This window comes from Mercenaria mercenaria, chromosome 18, assembly GCF_021730395.1.
Source record: "Mercenaria mercenaria strain notata chromosome 18, MADL_Memer_1, whole genome shotgun sequence".
Lineage (NCBI taxonomy): Eukaryota > Metazoa > Mollusca > Bivalvia > Venerida > Veneridae > Mercenaria > Mercenaria mercenaria.
In genome coordinates this window covers 13,669,224-13,692,838 of record NC_069378.1, presented here as the reverse complement: position 1 = coordinate 13,692,838, position 23,615 = coordinate 13,669,224, and the positions used below count along the sequence as shown (strand labels likewise).

Sequence of the window (23,615 nt, the reverse complement as noted above, 5' to 3'; positions counted from 1 at the left end):
GGTCCCGACAGGCCTTGGGGTTCGCTGTTTTTCAGTGCATGTTGGGTATACCTAAAAATGAGTATGAAGATGCCTTTAAGAACTGGATTAAACGTTTGAAACTTTGTGTACGTAACAAGGAGGATTACTTTGACAGTATGACGCGTAAATAATTTAAAATTTATCAAACGTGCGCTTTATATCACCCCAGTTGCATTACTTTTGAAATGCCCTCGTATATCACACATACGCAAATAATTTCTGTAGGGATTAATTCCTCAAAATTTCATAAATACCATCTACTTTTAATTCTAAATGACCTAATCCCGTTGTAAACAGTTTTTCATCTTGGGGTATTCAAGATCATCTTTAGTGAAAGGGCGTTTTTGCATTAAGCCTATACTCTTACAGCTTACCTGACACATGGACATAGACACGAACACCAATGGCAAATATTGGACTTCAGCAGAATCATTTGATATAGGAAATAATCAAATAACAAGCTTATTAAGATTTAGCTAAATTTATTAGGTCTATATCCTTTAGACCCTTTAAAGACATATGCTCACAAATAACGCAAAATTACACAGTTAGTATCGTAGTATCGTAAGCAGGCATGAAATAAGGCACAATGCTACAAAACCAGGGTTACAACATCGCCTTTAGTATCAGTCATGTCAGTGTCTTTGACTTTAATGACCCCAACACCTAACGTCTTCCGCGATTCACATGCAGAGGATTCACATGCTGAGTCAAAGCAGGCGACAGATGCAAATAGTTACACACACACACACACGAACATTTACACACACGCACACGAACGCGCACACGCACACGCACAACCTGGCTGGTAGAAATATACATAAGAGTTTAACAATACTTTAATATGTAACAAAATCTAATTTAAAATGTGGCATAAATATGTAAAAAAAAAAAAAACTCATAACAGAGTTGTGGGGAAATCATTACTAGTGTAAAGTGTTATAGTAGAGATCCAATTTCAGTTTCCAGTCAATGCCTTTGAAAGTTACTGATAAATTGAACTTTATATAAAACTGTACATAAAGGTTGTCGGTGCAAACGAAGCATAACTCTCTCTTCTATTAGGGGTTATGGAGATTGTTTTACTAGTGTAATCTTTGATATTAAAGAAATATTTTAAGTTTCAAATCAATAGCTTTTAAAGTAACAGAGATGCCATAAACAATAACTTTAATCTAAAAATTCTAAGTATAACACTTTACACTAGTAATGATTTCCCCCACAAACTCTGATATGAGATTTTTTTTCTTTTTTATATATTTATTTCTGCCAGGTTGTGCGAGTGCGCGTTCGTGTGCGTGTGTTTTAAATGTTCGTGTGTCTGTAACTATTTGCATCTGTCGCCTGCTTTGACTCAGCACGTAAATCGTGGAAGACGTTAGGTGTTGGGGTCATTAGAGTCAAAGACACTGACTTGACTGATACTAAAGCTATGTTGTAACCCTGATTTTGTAGCATTGTCCCTTACTACATGCCCGCTTACGATACTACGATACTTGTTTGTAATTTTTCGTTATTTGTGAGCATGTGTCTTTAAAGGGTCTAAAGGATATAGACCTAATAAATTTTAGCTAAATCTTTAATAAGCTTGTTATTTGATTATTTCCTATATCAAATGATTCTGCTCAAGTCCAATATTTGCCACTGGTGTTCGTGTCTATGTCCATGTGTCAGGTAAGCTGTAAGAGTATAGGCTTAATGCAAAAACGACCTTTCACTAAAGATGATCTTGAATACCCCAAGACGACAACTGTTTACAACGGGATTAGGGTCATTAAGAATTAAAAGTAGATGGTATTTATGCAATTTTGAGGATTAGTACCTACAAAATTATTTTGAGCATGTGTGATAATAGGTACGAATTACCTACATAAAGAATCCCGTTAAACCTGCTGATATGAAATGGATTTTGTTTACAGGCCTTTTGGCATGTAAAATTTGTTTGAAAAGACAAATATACATCAGAATTTTCTGGACCAGATTCTAACTATTTCCGACATCTTCTGTCAAGCTAGAACCTTTAAAAATGCCAGGTCAGTGTCTTAGGACAAATATTTATACAGAGATTTCAGGTAATACATTTGGAATACTTAAATGACCCAAGAGAGTTCAATTCAACCTGCACGTGCTTAATAACGCATGCATAAGCTTGAATATCACGTGGGAAAACACATCTCCCGAAAGAAAAGTTTGCGATTTTTATTACAAATCTGGTTATTACAAATGTGGTTGAACCTTTGCAACCACTTTTGTAATAAAAACGAGAAATGTAATAATTTTCTGAAATAAAATATGTCCATGAACAAGGATTTCGGGTAAAACATTTGGAGTCTTAAATGACCCATGACAGTTTAGTTCGACCTGCACGTGCTTAATAACGCATTGCATAAGCTTGAATATCACGTGGGAAAACACATCTCTCGAAAAAAAAATGTTTGCGATTTTTATTACAAATCTGGTTATTACAAATTGGGTTGAACCTTTGCAACCACTTTTGTATAAAAAACGAGAAATGTAATAATTTTTAAAGTAAAATATGTCCAGGAACAGGGATTTCAGGTAAAACATTTGGAGTCTTAAATGACTCAGGACAGTTTAATTCGACCTGCTCGTGCTTAATAACGCATGCATAAGCTTGAATATCACGTGGGAAAAAAACATATCCCGAAAAAAAAAGTTTTGCGAGTTTTAATTTCAAATCTGGTTATTACAACTGTGGTTGAACCTTTGCAACCAATTTTGTAATAAAAATGAGAAATGTAATAATTTCTGAAAAAAAAATATGTCAATGAACAAGGATTTCAGGTAAAACATTTGGAGTCTTAAATGACCCAGGACAGTTTAATTCGACCTGCACGTGCTTAATAACGCATGCATAAGCTTGAATGTCACGTGGGAAAACACATCTCCCGAAAAAAAAAAGTTTGCGATTTTTATTACAAATCTGGTTATTACAAATGTGGTTGAACCTTTGCTACCTCTTTTGTAATAAAAACGAGAAATGTAATAATTTTCTGAAATAAAATATGTCCATGAACAAGGATTTCGGGTAAAACATTTGGAGTCTTAAATGACCCATGACAGTTTAGTTCGACCTGCACGTGCTTAATAACGTATGCATAAGCTTGAATATCACGTGGGAAAACACATCTCTCGAAAAAAAATGTTTGCGATTTTTATTACAAATCTGGTTATTACAAATATGGTTGAACCTTTGCAACTGCTTTTGTAATAACAACGAGAAATGTAATGATTTTTTAAAATAAAATATGTCCATGAACAAGGATTTCAGGTAAAACGTTTGGAGTCTTAAATGACCCAGGACAGTTTGATTCGACCTGCACGTGCTTAATAACGCACGCATAAGCTTGAATATCACGTGGGAAAACACATCTCTCGAAAAAAAGTGTTTGCGATTTTTATTACAAATCTGGTTATTACAAATGTGGTTGAACCTTCGCAACCACTTTATAATAAAAACGAGAAATGTAATAAGTTTTTAAAGTAAAATATGTCCATGAACAGGGATTTCAGGTAAAACATTTGGAGTCTTAAATGACTCAGGACAGTTTAATTCGACCAGCACGTGCTTAATAACGCATGCATAAGCTTGAATATCCCATGGGAAAACACATCTCCCGAAAAAAAAGTTTGCGGTTTTTATTACAAATCTGGTTATTACAACTGTGGTTGAACCTTTGCAACCACTTTTGTAATAAAAACGAGAAATGTAATAATTTTCTAAAGTAAAATATGTCCATGAACAAGGAATTCAGGTAAAACATTTGGAGTCTTAAATGACCCATGACAGTTCAATTCGACCTGCACGTGCTTAATAACGCATGCATAAGCTTGAATATCACGTGGGAAAACACATCTCTCGAAAAAAGTGTTTGCGATTTTTATTACAAATCTGGTTATTACAAATGTGGTTGAACCTTTGCAACCACTTTTGTAATAAAAACGAGAAATGTTATAATTATTACAAATCTGGTTTTTATTACAAATGTGGTTGTAACAAAGGACATTAAGGACAAAAATGCCATTACTGAAACGATTGCGCAAAGATTATTCAAGCCGCTGGCCAATCTTAAATCAAATGATAAATAATCGTTCAAAAGCCATGCTTTTTTTCTCTGTTGAATATTCATCCTTGCTTTTTTCCATATTACCCAACACCTCCACCCCATTTCTTCTACCCCTTACCCATTTTTGTACTTTCGTATAATTAAACTGTACTTGTTGATGGATTTTAGAAGCAACCTGCCTGCTATATTTTACTTTTTGCTACGGGTCTGCGTTGGGATCAGTGGCTCTATTGCTGTATTTAAGGTGCTTTTTACCCATGCGTTTTAATTTTGGTAGCAATGTTATGATGTCGCTAGTTTAAGTCATATATAAATGATTTATTATTATGAAATAGGCACCATTTAGCTCTTATACTAATTTTGGAAGAATGCATATTCGTAATGTTTGATGCAGCTTTGTAAATCGAGTACGTTTTGACATAAGATAGATAAGTATTGAAGCTGCCTAGCAAATATGTGAGTTCATTATAATATCAAACTCAGAAACGTTTTCTAATGCGGATGGAATATTCATTTCCACGTTTGTCTATTTAAACTGAGGTATACGTATTCTTTGATGGCCGTGGTCATAGAAACGCATTACTGCTCATTTAACAGACTTTTATTGTGATTCACTCATAGAGAAATTTTGATATATCTCCGTGGACAGAGCAAAACATGAAAGGGCCTTTATTGTAGAAGCTGCAGACCTCTTTTTTTGCAAAAGTATTATTTCCATAAACCGTGTCTTAGAATTTCATGTAACTGTACTGGTATTTTTTTAATTGATTTCGCGTTAAAATTCTTTATTTTCATAGCAAAATGAAATTATGATTTCGCGTTAAAATTCTTTATTTTCATAGCAAAATGAAATTAAGATATTGTTTTGATCATGCCAAAAGTAATGAAGCTTGAGAAATGTTTTGGCAGTTCCCTATCCGTTATGTGATCAAGACATTTGATCAGGATGTGAATACAATATTTACGTAAGTTTAGCCATTGTACACAAAAAGTCCATTACGTTTATATTCAAACCAAAATATAAATTAAATATTAACAAAAAAATAAATCAGCCGCAACGTTCTTAGTATGTCGCTGTTGAAAATATTGTACTGTATTGGTTGTATTGACAACTGTTCCGTTATTGCTTTATTTAGATATTGCCTGCAAAATAATCATGGAATTGGTATGTAATTTTGCAAAGAATAATAACATGACCATGATTGAAGCAGTGCAAATATTGAATGATATCCCAAGGGCAGCCAGCCAAATGTCAATCATGTGACGTAACCGAATATTACGATTTATCCTGTCACTTGCAGTATTTTCGACCCGATATCAGGTTGCCGTATATCTTTCTTGATATACCGTCAGTTGACACGTGACCAGTGATATACGGTCAGTTGATCATGTGACCTTATGATCGATATTGTTGTCATAAGAAAGTTTGCATTGAAACCATCACCATTGTGTTGGAAATGTCCGAACTAAGAAAATGAGTGGTCAAATAATGAGATTTATCCAAAAACGAAGAAGTTGTTGCGATTTTGTCGGTGATTATGTTATTATATAAGTGACGTCATTACGAATATGACGTCATTAAAACGGTTGTCGCACACTTATTTTTGTAAAATAAATTGCTAAATATCGGAAAATGAAGTAATGACAAGATAAATAGAATAATAGGTTAGTGCCTAAGATGGAGAAAGTTTATCTGGCTCGGCTCCGGACGTTATCAGGTTCGCCTTCGGCTCACCCGATAACCTCCTCCACCTCGCCAGATAAACTTTCTCATCTACGGCACTAACCTATTATTCTCTATAAAACTATACGTATCTTTCCTAAACGACCGAATGCCATTAACAATAAACAATGTTCTAGTAAAATTTCTAATTGCGTATTCGATACTAATTTCCCTGTTTATCTCTTCTTCTAATTAAATCATACAACTGATGCCTTAACCTTTTGCAAATGGATAACCATTTATCAGCATGAATTCTGGTCTCAGAATTAATGCTTTTCCTACTGAGTCAGCGGACATGAAAACGCCATTATTCAATTTAGCGATTAAACGCTAGTAACAGAAAATCACCTTCTACACGCTAATGTATAAGTTTGGTACATTTGCGGCAATAATGTCTTTATAAGAATATTTTTCCTGGAAAGGGTTTCGTTTTGCAGCTCCATTACGCAGTAATTAAGAGAGAATAGTGATTTTATAGATTGTTAGGCAATATTGTCTTATCCGGTATCTAATACACGGCCAAATATTTTAGTCAGCATTAACAGTTGTTATTGACAAAACCCCTCTCATCTCATATAGATATAATGCTGTGTCAGCATTTTTCATTGTACTGTACCTGGGCTCTAGAAATAGAAAAGTGTCATTTTCCGCTGGACCGTTTTTCTTTCTAAGATATTATCAGATGTTAAGGGTTCTGAAGTACATGCACATACCTGTATTATTTGGATATTTATAATTAAAATCCAACTTACTTAAGCCGTGACTTGCTTGCCTCCTCGTGTAAATGCAGCGTATAAATCATATTATCAACATACTGAAAAATGTTTTGTTTTCATATGTTAGGAATTCCAGTGGAGCCTGGAACATTTCTTGCAGAGAAATGAAAGTATAGCTCCGGGATCCATTCCGCTTTTGCCTGTTACTACCATATTAATACTAACTTATATTTTAATATAACCGACGATAGGAAAATATGATAACTAGATCAGACCATTGCTTTTTATACGGTTATCTTCGATATATTTACAATAGGAAGACTGCCATGAAAACGCCATTAAGCTGAAATATTATTTGTTCTGTTTGCGGCTATATAAAAGCATTACCTTAATGGATAATAATATCATTTATGAGCTAAAATGTCAGCGTTGTCATTCCAATTTCAGTAATTTCAGAAAAGGCTGCTTTTACAGAGAAAAGTCTCAGAATCCTCGTCAATATATATCGAGTGAGAATAGGGGAATAGGATGGATGGGGGTCAAAATAATTTGAAAAACGTTTAGTTGAAAATCACCTCAGGAAGGTTTGTGAGGGATTATTTTGAAGTTGATGCCGTTGGTATCGTGACGAGAATTTTGAATTGGATGGGGCGGATTTATCTGAAAATTTTTATCAGGGTATTAAAGCTCTTAAAGAACATCCAAGTAAAGGTTCATCAACTTCCACTGTTTAACTTGGTTCATGATGTGTCAAATATATATTGTTTATGTTTCAGGAATACGCAAGATCATCAAACGGAAAGGAACTTTTAGGAGACTCGCTGGTTAGAACAATAGCAAAGGACATAGAACACATGCTCAAGGAAAAGCTTGATGCTGTTGAGGTATGTTTGCCGTTATGTAATCAATACCCATTGATAAAGCTGTGTGTGAACATCATATCCGAGTTCACCATAATTCAAAGAATCTTTCCGAGTTAATTATATGCAGTGACATGTAATAAAATTTTAGACAGGTCATTCATATCCATATTTATCGTATTTAAAGACATGCGCCGTGCCATGAGAAAACCAACATAGTGGCTATGCGACCAGCATGGATCCAGACCAGCCTGCGCATCCACGCAGTCTGGGCAGGATCCATGCTGTGAGCTCACGGTTTCTCTAATTACAATAGGTTTTGAAAGCTAACAGCATGGATCCTGACCAGACTGCGCGGATGCGCAGGCTGCTTTGGATCCATGCTGGTCGCAAACGCACTATGTTTGTTTTCTCATGGCGCGGCTCATATCATAACTTAAGAAAATATGCATCTCTTTTGATGTGCCTGGTTTCATTTAATCGGAGTAGTAAAAAGAGACATTCTCGACTTCATACACGCTGATTAAACGCATTGTCCATATTCACGTTCCATGCGTAGATATATTTAATCAAGGCCCACACGGTTATTGTACCATAGACTGTACAGTGGTGTACGTGACCTAGGGATTAAGGTAGCTGACTCCGAGACTCATTTGCGCTTTACTGCTACGGGTTGGAAACCGCGCTTGAGAAGTAAAATTTCTTAATGTGAGAAAGCCAACCAGCTGTTTCACGGAAGGTCGATCAGTTGTGCAGATAAGAAGCTGCTCAAATTTTTTAAAAGATAAGATTTTTTTATGCAGCAGTAGTCTGAATGCAGTCTTGTTTTTATGCAAGAATTGCCTAAATGAACTCTCGTTATGTAAAAGTAATTCTCGAGTACAGCACGAAAAACACATGCCTTATCTCTAGGTATATGCATTTTTCAGGCACTTGCAAAGGAGGCTGAACGAATATATCAAAACTACACATACGATCCAGACTTAGATGTAAGGGTAGACATATTGCTTTAAAGATATATTCAAACTAGAAAATATTAATACGAATTCGACCGTGTATCTAGTCATAATATTTATTTAATATTGTATATCTTGCGTACTAAGTTTTAAAATAGTTACAAAAATGTACATATTTTTGTTTAGATAGAAGCATCTTAGTTTGCATTTGTAATGGATCCATGCAAAAACAGATGGAATGAAAAGCACCGCTTTGTTAAAAGAATATTTATCAAGTTGATTTAAGACTCGGTCCCAAATATTTTTGACTTTCATTATAATCAAACATACCTAAATAATAGCAGATGCGTAACAATGTAACAAAACATTGTCCTGTTTTTTCTTCTTCTTTTCTTTTATAGATAGATTACCTTAATAGTAAAAATTTGCTTAGCTCAAAAGACGTGGGATATATCACTGAACATTCCAATGAAAATGTGGCTGAAATGGCGCAGCAGGCACTCTCACTGGAACTGATACCTGATAAAAACTTCAACAACGAACCTGTCAATCATGACAATAGTACCGTACATGTGCCTACAAATGTTTATGATAGATGTAAGTATGTAAAATGTCACGGATTACCACATGGGACATACTGAATTTACCACTTTATACTATGGTCCAAGTATATGACAGTAGCCGGATATTCTTTTTACTTTTAAATTAGTAAATTGACGATAATGTGTCTATTTTAATAAATCTTTCAACATATCATTTTAAATGGTTCAAACATGTACAAGCTTTATTTATTGGATGTGGTGTGCCTACCATAAAGTTATCGTACACATTTCTAGATAGTTGCAAATGGTTAATATGTAGCCTTGTAAAGTAAAGATCGACAGATTTGGTTTTAATCGACTTGTGCCCCGTAGATGGCAATTCTAGTAACTTTAACTAATAATTGTTCAAAAATTTATTTATTTGAAATGGATCAGATATTTCTGAATACAGCACAAGAAAAAACAGACTATAATGTAGAATCATGAAATAATAACAGAATAGTATAAGGACATAGAAATGGTCATTGTGTTAAAGCACCAATGAGGACAAATACTAATCCTTCCTTCTCTCGTGTTAGAAAAAAGAAGTCAGACCTAAATGTAATAACAGACTAAATATGTTACAATATGATATGTTATCAAATAATATTATGAACTGTAATGGATTAGAATAGAAGAAATATTGACAGTGTATGTTTGTTAAAACTATCTTTTTATCAATGAATTAAAATTTGAAATGTGTTTAACATTTTAGATACTCTTCCACATAAAGTTAGGAAAATTTTACCTCAGTATGTTTGATCGTTGCCTTGTTTTATATGTTGTAATTATTTTAACCTCATATCGTAATCTAGTAAATTGAGTGCAATGAAGTTATGTTCAATAAATGAAGTTGAAAGTTCAAATTGAATGATAAAGAACAAAAATACATGTACCACAATCCCAAACATATTTTTCAGTTCCGAAAATTGTGAATGGTGCCTATTGGACACAGAAACTGAATGACCAGTTCAAGGCAAATGAGAAAAAGGACAAGTCTTTACGTTGGCAATACTTCTGCAGTACGGACGGTTTCTTTAGGGTATTTCCTGGTAATTTAAATTTACTTTGTGTTTTGGTTTAGTTCAAGGACAAGGTATAAGTAACATGCGATAGTGGGCGACGATTCTAGGCGTCACTCACACCTCTTTGCCAAAACCATTCATTATTTTTCGCAAGGTCGCTGAGTGGTTTTCATTCATAAAAAGGTATGGAACTATTCTGTATTTCATGCGTCTTTGAAATACAGCCGTGAGGGTAGAACAATTTGAAATAATCCTCGACCATAAATTACTTTTTGCAAATCAAATAAATTACACTATTAGGATATTGACGATGTTAATTCATTTTCATCTTTAAACAAACTTCTGCTTGTTATAGCATAAAAATAAGATTATACAATGCATGACTTACAAGTTAAGTACAGAAAACAATGATAGAAATAAGATAGCATATTGCAAAGGTACCAACACTGAAGCAGCATATAACCCCTATCATAGACACTATAACTTAAATATCGATAATTTCTCGTGATTATCTGTATGTAATGCAATAAACTAGACGAATTGAATTCAGTTTATGCATACAAAACATATCTTTGGCAACTTGCATATTGTTTATTTCCTATATTTCTTGGTTGCAATTTTCAGAAATAAGAGTGCAACATTATTAATTAACTGTCTTTTATCTCTGATATTTATTTTTTGATAAGAGTATTCTCCTAAGGAAACTGGTTGTCGTCTGCTGTCTGTTCATTTTAATGGCGCTATTTACAATCAAAAGCGACGAGAACAGAATAACGTGACACTCGTCATGTTAACATTTGATTCAGAGGGCTGTTCATTGAGGTATTAGCCTTACTGTAACCGTAAATTACCAATAACATATGTTGACGATAAAGTTTAACTTTGAAAGTAATTTTTATTCCATCATATATCCTTTCAAGGTCTTTGTGCTGATAAACCTTTAGGATCACGTGGGATTCCCAAAACAGCAGTATAGTGTAAACTCTGAGTAATAATCAGAATTAAGAATATCATTTAATAATATATATGAAGTATAACCAAAATGATATGATTCAGTGAGATCTACGCAGATGTAATTTATGCAAATACTCCTCGGTAAATATGTAAGATATTTATACTGTGTTAGCCTCGCTATATTCATGTCATGTTTGAATCTTAAATGTCCTAATAATATGCATACCACGTATTATAGGGATACCAGAGTCCTATGTTTGTTACTACGTTTTGTATACAGTTTTCCGATCACGCTTTCTTCATTTCCTGACAAAAAGTTCATTTTAGTACATTTTACTGACATGCTTACTTAAAATATTCACATGCGTTCATACTTTGACTATGTGGATGCGCAATTGTCATGCTTTTGGTAAACTAGCCTATGTATGCCGCTTTTACTAATTTGATGATATTCTTTCTGCCGAGGAGAAAGAAAGACTATAAGAGTTTCATGGCCAAAGTTTTGATTAGGCGATATGCCAAATTATTTCACATAATAGGAATAGTAATACCACTGCAAAATCGGATTTGGCAACACGACAGCTCTCTGTTTTCGTTTATTAAATGATTAAAAAATCATGAAACGATTTCTGTAAAAGACATTCCGGGTACCTTTGCATCCCGTTTAGCGTGTATATTTGAGAAAGGTTTTGACACACTATGGAATATTTTCTTAAACTGGTATTTACTGAATGTTTTCTGTATAAGCCATATTTTATCTACAGGAATGAAGTGGCCCAGAGATAACGTAAACGGGATAGATATATATGATTGCCGAGTTCGAGCCTGGTACCTACATGCAGCCACGTGTCCGAAAAACGTATTGATCTTGCTTGACAGCAGCGGGAGTATGAAGGGATCAAGGATGGTGATAGCCCGTAGCACAGTCAAAGCAATACTCAATACATTAGACGATGACGATTATTTCAATATCATAAAGGTAAAAATTATTTTCAAAATCAAGAGGTTCAAAGGTTTAAAATGTTGAACTTTACTGTTCAAAACCTTTTAGAAATGTCTTTTTTATGCCTATCGATAAGGTAGCGCATCCTTAGAAAAGGTTTCTAAAATACTTCCTGAAATTATCGTTTGGGTACTTTGTCTGTACAAGAATTCCATTTTGAAATTCTGTATAAATGTCTTTCATAAATATCTGTTACACACGAATAGTTAAATGTTATGTTTGTGTGTCATAATCAGTTTTTACTGGTGCCTTCCTTTACCCGTTGCACATACACTGCTTATTTAAACAGAATTTTTGTATCATAATGTGGTCCGGTTTTTGATTCTTTGTTAAATTTTGACGCCGAGGTCATTGAAGGAGTCGCTGACGTCATTTCTTTTATCATTGTTTTATACTCCGAGGAAGCTAATCTAGCCCGAACGTTGGTATAAGTAAAAATGACTACTTTTAATACCTATGTATAATGTAAGGTTTTGAAGGGTAAAAAACCCTGACGTTATAACATCATATTCTGATCAGGTCAACTTTCAATGTTCGTGTAAATTGAAAAAGCGTCAACTTAGTGTTTGGATGTTAACAGTCATAGCCCGTTCTTCAAAATTAGCTTCGCTGATTATTTATCTTTTACAGTTTTCGGATAAAATCGAATACGTGGATGACTGCTTCACCGATACAATGATGCCTGCGACAACACAGAATAAACGCCGTCTTCAAGAAGCCGTCGACCAGAACGTTACGGCTAGTAATACGGCGGATTTTAAACGAGCTTTTGATAAGGCATATCATCTTTTGAATAATCTGGTATGTACTTTGAATAAATTATAAGAGTAGTATGATCAGTGTAAATCTGAACAATTAAGTCGTCTTAATTGTTGCGTTTAGAATCAAATAAAGATACTTTTTTGGATCATCACGAGATACTGGAATATATCTTTCCAGAAAATAATCCTATTTTCTTAGACGTAAACACCGATATGAATATCACATATATTTGACATGCACATATGTGCAGGAGAAAGGATTTATGAGTTTCACTTTATGCTAAGAACATGTTTGAGGTTTTTCATAATTTGAGATACTACACAGGTAGCATAACTATTGATTACGTATCTAATTAGATTTTTTTCTAAATAACTATCTTAAAATAGATTGTTGTACATGAAATGATCAAAACTGAGAATTGTATTTTTATTAATTAAATATTTGTCGTTATGTTAATCGGCCCTAGAGAACAAGTTGTATGTTAAAAGATAAGGAATAAAAGGATGTTCATAATGTCTATGTCAAGTGTATGTATTGTTGACACTCCCTTTGACATTTGACATGCTCAGTTCCTGTACATTTAAATAACAAATACAAATTTGTGCAAAAAAAAAAGAAGAAAACAGAAAATTATGTTTCAAAGCTGAAACAGAATTCAAACAAACATTTTTAAAACAATAGCACGCAAAAGTTGGTTTAAACAAAGGACAAAGAGATTACAGGTCCAGAACTCTATACATGGAGCTAAATACATACATCTTATCATTATTGTAGTGCAAGCGTTCAGTGAAGGTAAACGAAGCATGTAATACATCTAATTGCCCTTTTGCAATTGATTACCGACAGACTTGACAAATTAAACACGATAGGCTTTGATAATAATGAACCAATTGGTGTACATAACATTTTTTAAATTTACAGGAGAGGTCTAAAAGAGGAAAACTTTGTAACATGGCAATTTTGTTAATAACAGATGGTGTTCCCGAACATTATGATGCTGTGTTCAAATACTGGACCCACGAATTCAGAAATATAACGGTAAAACAGACAAGCAGATATTTCTGCGGATGTCTCTGACTTTTTTTGTACTTTTAGCATGTGTGAATGTTTAGTTCTGCGCAACCCGGGGCTAGAGGGCGTGGACGGTAGTATCAGTTTCCTCTACCGTCCATTAACAGGCTCAATCAAACAAAGCCTGCAACATTTTCTTTTTGTCGTGTTGATCGACCTGTGGAGTTTCCAACTTTTCTATTTTGATATTCTAACTTTGTAAACACTTTGAAATTGTAATGTATGTAGTAATACTATTCTTTAATAGCAGTAAAATGTATACCAGAATTAAGTAATTGCTAATTTGCGCGAATAAATATATCTCATTATATTACAAATACTAATGTCATTTGAAATACATCCTGTTGCCTATTTTAGACACGAGTGTTTACGTTTCTGATTGGACGAGAAATTGATGACGACAGAGAAGTCAGATGGATGGCATGCGCAAATAAAGGTTTGAGATATTATGTTGCAATCATAGTTAGTGAGCACAAGTTAGAATATAAATGTTAATGTAATGACATGGAATAGAGAATTCTTTTGAAAATATTATAAGCAAGTGTTTCTTGCAGGAGTTTTATCAGCTATTTGCAGAGAAATTATGACCGGTATGGAAATACTGTTAAATGACTTAAAACCCTATCAAATAGAAAAAGAAACATCGACGGACTTTCAGAAATAGCATTGAAAGTTTTTTATGTGTTCTATATTATGAAAATGTGCAATGGATTTACATCTTCGTATTTTTCCAGATTCTTCAATGTCAATTAACGTATAGATATAAAAAACATTGGAAAAGGATTCACTTATTTTTTATATAATAAGAGTGTACAAGATAGTGACAGGGAATTTGCGTCTATGTTTTTGTCTGCGACATGAAAGACCATGAAAAAAGTTATAAAATACTTTGCAATACAGGACAACTTTAATTCTGAATTCATCTAAAATCTTAAACATAGTATATTTGATCTGACGCGGCCCTGCTTTGACCATTCCTCGTGTATGTTTGTGTCTGTTCATTACTTCTGTATTATTGTTATTTTAGATGTTCATGGTAATGTGCTCCAACATTGTGATTGTGTATACATTAACATACACTGCTTTATCCATATGGAATTCTGTATGGATGGCTTTGTTGTTTGTGAATGTGGCTTGTCCAGTAGAACGTTGTCCTTGTTTGTAAATATATATTTAGATACAAATTAGTTGTTACAACACTTAGCTTTCTCTCATACCTATAGTGAAGTGTATTTCAATATGATAATAGTTGATCTCCTGAATGATTTTCTCTACTGTCCTCAGAGGACAATCACACATTTTATATAGTTTTTTTATGGTTTATTAGACATTTAGGGGTTTCTGTTCTATTCGTGATGTCTATGAAAAAAAAATTGACAGCACTTCATGACGATAAACTCATCTTTGACACAATATTTGATATCGTCATTTTGTTCTGTTTTCATTTTATGCTATTAACTCCTACTGCACAAAGATGGCGTCAAACGTTCATCTGTTGTTTTAGGTTTGAAATTTGTTGTTGCCAACATCAGTAATTGCTTACCTGAAAACAGATCTTATACCAGTATAACCTACTAGATATTGAAATGTCAGACAATACTTAGACTATCAAAATGCTGGAAATAACAGCTGCAGCACCGTTAATGAATAGTGTGGTGATATTTTCTAAAAAGCTGCAATATATATTTAAGGGATATTGCACGTGGACCAATTCAATTCAGGCCAAAAACAATTGTACAAAATTATATAATTTCGTTGACGATGCAAGTGTTTTGTATTCATACAATGTTTAGGTAGCAGGCGTTATTAGCGAAAGCCTGAAAAACACATAGTGACTATATCATATTAATTGTCACGAAATAATTTTGTCACGAAATAATTTTCAAAAAAAAGACATATTATTCTCAGACAAACTGAATATTAGCAAATATTAAACTGCTTTCGTTATCATGAGAAAATGGCTGTTACATACCGATTACTGACAACCGTGTCAGGCGACGTCGAAAATATGATACTGCAGTAAGAAAGCGAGGCCTGATAGAAAAGAAAATAAACGTGTGACAATGAAGTTCTTTATCTAAATATTGTAAAGAAGATGCCGTATTTATTCAATATATAATCATATTCTGTTAGTCTGTTGCTCTTTGTAATATCATGATGCAAAGGAGAACCATCTCATTGACTGCATCAAAACAAGTTTCCTCCAGGATAAATGTTACATCAATTAACTGTATGACATTTTCTTCTACTAATTTAAAAGCATTGTATAATACTAAAGGATGGTTACTGATTTCTACAACATTACATAAATTTGTTGCATTTCAGGATACTATTCACATATATCAACACTGGCTGATGTGCAAGAAAATGTGCAGGTATGTGCTAAATATTTGCTTAGAAAATGACGGTATATTGGTTTAATTGCCTGCATCTATTTTAGATTAGCACTACAAGGTATATTATTTCTATAGAAAACATTGCAATATTGCAATATGCCCGGACTGCATGTATGTTAAACTAAATTCGTTCCCAAAATGTTGGTCAACAAATATGGGCACTTATTTACACGAGTAAAGTTATGACAGTTGATTTTTAGGTTTCGGTACAATAATTTCATGTCCTGCATGAAGTGACTCAGTAGTTTGCTGAGTGATATTTAGTTTTTTCCACATTTATTGTGATTAAATTTCGGTTTCATTTTCAGAACTACATTAAAGTGATGAGTAGGCAGATGGTTATAGATCGCTACCGAAACAAAATATGGACACCCATTTACCTTGATCACATGTCATACCTGGACAAAATGGATCTAAACAAGGTATTTGTAAAATAAATAGATGTTGCCAAGAACATGTTTTAACAATAGCACTGTGATAGATCTGAGATATGTCTTGCGGTAAGAGCCGATATGGAAGTCCGACGATCAATTACTGGAAATTTTAGAAAACAGATTGCAGCTTGTTTTTCGTTTATAACCAAATCCATGACTTCAACCTTACTTCCAAAGAACATTTGAACAGTTTTCTTATTACTGAAATTTTGTATCGCAACTGAAAAGGACGTTTGGTTTTAGAAATACTAAATTTATTCGTATTTCCCAATTTGTGCCCGGAGAATAAAAACACGACAAATAGTGTAGGTAAAAAAAAATTGAACGGGAATACTGTTATAGGACTGTAAATGAAAATGCATTTTATGAAATTCAATGTTGTACCTGAAAATCACTGTTTAAAATCCACATTAATAAGTTCTCATATTTTCTATAAACGACGTATTAATGTTTTCTATTGTCTGTTGTTTTTTTTTTAAATCTCATTTAGAAATGCCATGCCTTCAGCATTCAATGTTTATTTTTTGTCTGGCTTTGTATAATTGCACCAACATCCGATAAAATACTTGTAAATGCCGAAATATCTTCGAAAATGTCAAAAGATGAACTTTGGGAAAATAATCGTTAACGATAAAGGAGCGGAACTCAATATAATTTAGAGGACATTAATATCAATTATACACTTGTTCCTGGAATGAAATTCATTTTTTTTCAAAGGATCATTTTATACAAAATGACTGATGCCGGTATTTGTACAATGTTACTTACTGTGGCAATAAAACAGCTTCTAGTGTAACATATACACGACACTCAATATGGCTTCAGTGTGTCCGAACCTACCGCTGTATATTTCTGCAAACAATATTTGCCCCAAACCATTGAGCTAACTTTAATCAAACATCACCCTTATCTATTTTGGGTACATTGCGTTCAATATTTATCATATAAATTTGTTGCAAATAGAACAGCTGTTGCCATGACATTAAGATGGAACAGTTTTAAAGAGTTTTTCAACAGAAACTATTAGTCATATTTTAAAATAATTTGACACAATTTACCTTCAAGTTGGTTAACGCTCTAGTATGAGTGTTCAGTCAAACCATGGCGACAAGGGTGAGTTGTAACCTTTCCTGTACGTAAATAGTGAAAAGTTTCACGGTCCTCTAATCAATATCTAGATCAAAGTTGGTTCCTCTTCATGTATTGGTCGAAAATGTAAGCTGTGCGGCTAGTGCTAAAACTAGAAAAATCTTCAAACATTCGTTCTAAAATGCTAATACTGTCATAAATGTCCTGTAGGTGCTCTACTGCGTGTCTCATAATATAGAATACAATTATTTTTTATGTCCAAATTGTCTATCAGGAGTATTATATAAAAATTAAAGGCATCATAACTTGTTAAAACACATGTCTGCTCGGCGGTGGGGCTAGTTATTCTTGGATAACTCTCATATTTATTTTATCTACTAAAATGTTACTTGAGCTGTAAAAATCAAATGGGCGTTCTACGGTCATCATGGATGCCTTGTTTCAGTCTTCTGACGGAAGAGACATTAATGATGACAGATGCGTTGTCGTGTCCAGTAAGTTCCGTATACATGAACATGTTATCTATTCAAGCATTATATATACGATTGTTCTGTCAATATCATTTGTATTTCAGGGTTTGCAGTTTATGACATCCGTTGCTATTCCCGTATTTGATAAGAAGAACGAAACAGTAAGTAATTGTTATGTATAAAAAAAAAAGAAACAACAAACACGCGTTATTGAATCTGGTCGTATAAACGGTAACCATTATTTACAATGTTTATAGGATACATAATGTATCAGAAACATTTGAAACTGTTTTAAACTGTTCGATTGTCAGCCTGTAACATGCTTTATTTTATTTAAAAGTAAAACGAAGCCTCTTGGAAAACATCATCATCATTATTGTGCCCTATTTTCTATTTTAAAACACAACGACTACATAACTGCCAGATAATATAGAAATTAGACGACACAAAATGTGTTTTAATCAGGTAAATCGTCGCTTACATGTTCTAACATAGAACAAGTCCGACCAAGAACAATAATTATTTTTTACAACAATCAAACTCCCTGTACCAGATCGTTTTCTTTTCTTTTTTTCAGTGAATTAAATTTGTCAAATATTATTTCTTAAATTACTACTGCTGTATTAAACTGCTGTAGCATATGAGTACCAGTTTACTGTTGACGTATCACTAATGCCCTCGGCTTAGTTGGAATAATTTTCACAAGATTCAGTGTGGTTGCTAGTTATTAACGATTTAAAAGGGCATCTTTTTAAGTGACAAAACAAATAATTGTGTGTAACACAGGACTATGTTATGAGGTTTTCCTTTGATAAGAGATCTATAGTTACTGTAGTAGTTATTTGCTATTTTATTCTTGCTAAATGAAAAATGTTATATAGCAATTAAGTTCAACGACATTGAAGCCAATGACTTTGTGTTTACTATATTTTGAGAACTAATCGAATTTTGCAAACTGCTGTTTAAATCAAGTACTGGTGTAATTACACACAGCCGCCGAAATGGGATGTTTGTGTTTCTTGGTAATAAAAAATGTCACATTGCGTCATTAAATGGAATTTATGTGTGAAGTATTGACATCCGAGAAAACTTTAATATGAATTTGATGATGGCAAAGTCTTAATTTGAAATTTAATATTCTTGGTAGAATAAGTATTTGGATAGTCTAAATTAAAGTCTTCAGTGCAAACGTTTTAAAAGTTGGTTATACAGATTTTGATGAAGAGATGGATTTGTCCGAAACGTTAACATAATTTACACTTAATTGTGTCCACTGACGGGTTCATACATGTAACATTTCCGCTCACAGTTATTATTACAATTTGTTTACTCCTTTTCTGGTCGCTCACTCACAATTGTGTCATTTTAGCATTATATTATCTATACATTATATTAACATAATTTGCCTTAGGGATTATATGAATGTCAGAACTTCTGCATGTAACTTGTCAAATATTTACATTGACACATATATTTTATCCAATATAATCTGAAAAATAGATCCCCTGGAAGCATCGAGAACATGGGAAACAGTGAAAATTGCAGACTTGGTTTGAATGAGTCTGTTCATGAGCAAGCAGTAATGGAAATGCAACACTGCCCACGCCCTTCCTAGCACCGGCATAAGTAGTATTCAAATCTAAATGAGTTGAAACCAATGATCCCAAAAAACCAGAAAATATATCAACACTTAGATGAAGTCGGGGCGACTTTAAACGGCCGCCACACAGCACTTAACACCCGCTGTTGTGAAGTAAATATAATCTGAAAAGTAGATCCCTCGGAAGCATCGAGAACAAGGCAAACAGTGAAAATTGCAGACTCGGTTTGATCGAGTCTGTTCATGAGCAGTAATGGAAAATGCAACACTGCCCACACTCCCTAGCACATTAGCAATACGTTTGTAAAATTATGACCTCCTTCTACATGTATTGGTTGCGCAACAATATAAATGCATTTGGAAGCTATACAGTTATTTAAACTCACATTTTGCTTCAAACTATAGAATTATTCCAATATTTTTCAGAAATGGTTAAATATATTTACCCTAAAGAGTTCCAGCTTAACAAGGCTAATACTTCAGATTTAGAAACGCCATTTCTGGATTTAAATTTAAGAATTGTGAATAATAATCTAGAAACGAAAATATATGATAAAAGGGACGATTTTAATTTTGAAAGTGTCAACTTTCTCCATCTTGATGGAGATGTCCCTCGAGCAACATCATACGGTGTCTATATTTCACAGCTTATTCGTTTTCCAAGAGCTTGCTCAAAGATAGATGATTTTAATGACAGAAATCTTTATATCACCAAGAAATTGTTACAACAGGGTTACTGTTATCATAAGCTACGGAAAGCTTTTAGTAAACTTTACTACAGATCGTCTGGACTGTTAGAAAAATACAATACGACCCTTAAAACACTTTTAAAACTCGGACTTACACACCCGGAATACTATGGAGATGTAGTTTATAAAATTCGGAAAATTAAACATACCCCATATTTTAATCAAATTTTTGTAAAATTGGTTAAAAAGTTTATCAAAAGAGGATACGATGCGAAACTCGTGAACCACAGTATTTGTTTAGTGATTGGCCCCTCTACAGTTAATTGCTACGCTTTCCTATTTGATGGTGCGATGACTAATAAAGTGTAGGACTCCATGATGCTTTTCTCCTAAATCCTACATACAACGGACGGAGGGAGTTGATTTTTGTCTTACAGTTTTCTTAGTCGCGCCCTTAAAAGTTAGGCTCTTGTTGCTCTGACTTCAGACAAGTTGTTGAGTACATTGGTGTAATTGTACCTTAAATTTACCTTAAATTTATGTCTTGCCTTATTGATCTGTTACTTTTGCACTAATGTTAGAGCCTTTCTCAGCGGGGATTTTATTTACATTGTGTTGTTTAACTTGTTAAATATAGGGTATGTGCGAGGTTGGCATGCTCTAAACGCGTTTAAACCCCCAGTTTCCTTTTTTTAGGTTACTGACCGTTCCAAGGAAGCGTTTTTCCTCCGCCCCACTCCCCCTATTGCCCTCACCTTTCCCTTGTATTTACGCTACTTTTTGCATCCCTTCACCCTTTACTTTAAATAAGTGGCTCCCCTTTGTTTTGGCAGCCGAATCTTAAGACGATACTTGATTGTTTTTTCCTACTTGTGTGGGTGCGGTTGTATGCTTGTGAGTCTATAACGGTGCCCTACTGTTTTCTTATGTGTTGCTTGTTCGTTTTTCTATGTTATTCAGTTGATCGTAGTTATATGTTTATCTTTGGTACATGAGTGTCTATTGTGGTTTACAATGTAGTGCGACTGTTTTTAAAGAGCATGGCATTCCCTTGTATATTCGTCCTTGTTCAACTTTCCCTTTGGATTCTCCCCCCCCCCCCCCCACCCCCCACCCCACCTCCGACCCCATTTCGCCCCTTACCATTTCCTTCCCATCCACCAATATTTAGCATAAATTAATATATACTTGTTGAATGTTTGAAGCAACCCGTCTGAAATATTTTTCCCTTACAGCTTCTTTTTGTTGTTGGTCTATTATGTAAATGCGTGGCTCTGTGACTGTGTTTTTTGATGTTCTGTGCTTCCGAGAAATCTAGCCTTACCTAATATCTTTTGAAATGTAAACGTTAACTAGAAAATGATATCGAAATCAAAAGAGAAAGAGAGAGTCCACGTTCAATACTTTCATATCAGATGGAAGTAATTACAAAATTCGATAAATATGATACATAAATTTAAAGCATAAAAATAGCCTATATTCTAATATTGACCTTTTTCTATGTATTTGAGTCTTTTCTGTCGTTAAATAGATCTTAGAATTTACTAAATAAAGACTAAAAATGATAAATGTAAAATTTGATTGGCCAGTTTTATAATGTATATTGCCAATTGTATAACATGTTGGTGTACAAAAATGTAAAGTTTCATTTGCATTGAGGAAAAGTATCTAACTTCAGCATTCTAACTAATATTTGGCCTGGATTTACAGAAATGTGACATTGCCAAGTTCAGTGCGGATCCATCAAATTATCTGCGTTACGGTTATCTAATGAACTGACATGAGTGACCGTAATGTCACCGATAATGTAATTATGTGATATAACCTGTGATTACAAATTACTATAAGATATTGCAAATTGTACATTTGTATATCAAGTTTATATATGCATTTGCGCTATGAAAGGCCAATGCATTTACTTGCACATTTGTTTTGCGATGTTACTTCAGCCATTTAGTCATCTACTATATCAGTACTATTACAAACTATGTCAGTTGACGGAAGAATAATATTAGTTATTGGTAATGCTGTGTGTATGCAATGTTTTTTTGATTGTCAGCAAGTGGGGTTTCGTTTTATAATTTGTCATACTTTGCATGTCTTTATTGAAATAGATAGGGATAGGCTTTAAGGGTGGGGGTCTCTTATTGTCATACAGAACGGTTGCAGTGTACCTTGGACCAGTATATTTTAAATATTTTAATATTTTGTACAAGTCGTTCTGTGATGGTTATCGCCATTGTGATCAATTAGTAATAACACCAATGACACTTGCATAATGTCATGCAGAGGTAAGAAGTCCATACTACAGCCAATGTATTTACTAAATTAATAGTTTGTTGTAAAATACAGATATTTACGTACCAGTCAGTTCTTTGTAAGACAAATACATGTACATCAGTAGAGATGGTACAACGAAGTAAATCGTGAAGTATGCGTTGTAATTACCGTCTAGAAGAAGATGTAACTGCGTTTGATGTTTGTATGAGTATTTGTGTTTTATTTTGCAGTTCTTTGAAGGGAACCTACTTGGTGTAATGGGGACTGATATTCCGATTAAACTGATCAAAGAACGGATACCGGTACATAAGGTAAACATATTATAGATTCCAGAGCAGGCCTGTCAACGTCAAACAAGAAACACTTTAAGAAACATCTTTTGAAAAGTGTCTTGTTCACATTATATAAATGTTTTATTAAAGTGTTGATCATAGAACGCAAACTTCGTCTTTATTTCAAAACAGCCATATTTTTACCGCGGACAATTAGATTTTAAAAGGAAGATACCTGCGCATGGCATTTAACGTGTACATTTAAGATTCTTACATTGAAAGTATTGTTTTTAAATACTCATCAACTGAATTTTTAGCCCCAAAGAAATTATTTGTTTCGTGGCTCGAAAATCCGGGGCGATCGCTTTTCTTTCATATCCCCATCTTATTTCTCTAAAAAGGTATTGTCATTGTTCAAATGTTGTAAATGATAATAGTATGATATATGGTTTCTAATATAATCTGTTCTTAAATTTAATAGTGTCATAAACTTGCAATTTAAAATTGATGATACTCTTCTACTTTTTTCTTTACTTTAGCAAAACATTTCAGTAAAAAAAAAGTCCAAACCAAACAGTGAATTAGATTGGATGAGAATTCCTAAATTTTCTCTTCGTATGATTTC

At 33.7% G+C, this 23,615-nt stretch overlaps 1 protein-coding gene across 2 annotated transcripts in view; it reads left to right on the top strand.

The window, feature by feature from the left end:
* LOC123538311 (voltage-dependent calcium channel subunit alpha-2/delta-3-like) overlaps nucleotides 1-23,615 on the top strand; it is a 238,739-nt gene that overhangs the window by 183,687 nt on the left and 31,437 nt on the right. For both annotated transcript variants that reach the window (XM_053529939.1, XM_053529940.1), the window contains exons 3-14: nucleotides 7,325-7,432; nucleotides 8,338-8,397; nucleotides 8,766-8,961; nucleotides 9,866-9,997; nucleotides 11,689-11,903; nucleotides 12,558-12,728; nucleotides 13,611-13,727; nucleotides 14,118-14,196; nucleotides 16,086-16,135; nucleotides 16,465-16,578; nucleotides 18,254-18,310; nucleotides 22,949-23,029. In XM_053529939.1, coding sequence (XP_053385914.1) covers nucleotides 7,325-7,432; nucleotides 8,338-8,397; nucleotides 8,766-8,961; nucleotides 9,866-9,997; nucleotides 11,689-11,903; nucleotides 12,558-12,728; nucleotides 13,611-13,727; nucleotides 14,118-14,196; nucleotides 16,086-16,135; nucleotides 16,465-16,578; nucleotides 18,254-18,310; nucleotides 22,949-23,029 — 1,380 coding nt within the window. The remainder of the gene's footprint in view (nucleotides 1-7,324; nucleotides 7,433-8,337; nucleotides 8,398-8,765; nucleotides 8,962-9,865; nucleotides 9,998-11,688; nucleotides 11,904-12,557; nucleotides 12,729-13,610; nucleotides 13,728-14,117; nucleotides 14,197-16,085; nucleotides 16,136-16,464; nucleotides 16,579-18,253; nucleotides 18,311-22,948; nucleotides 23,030-23,615) is intronic.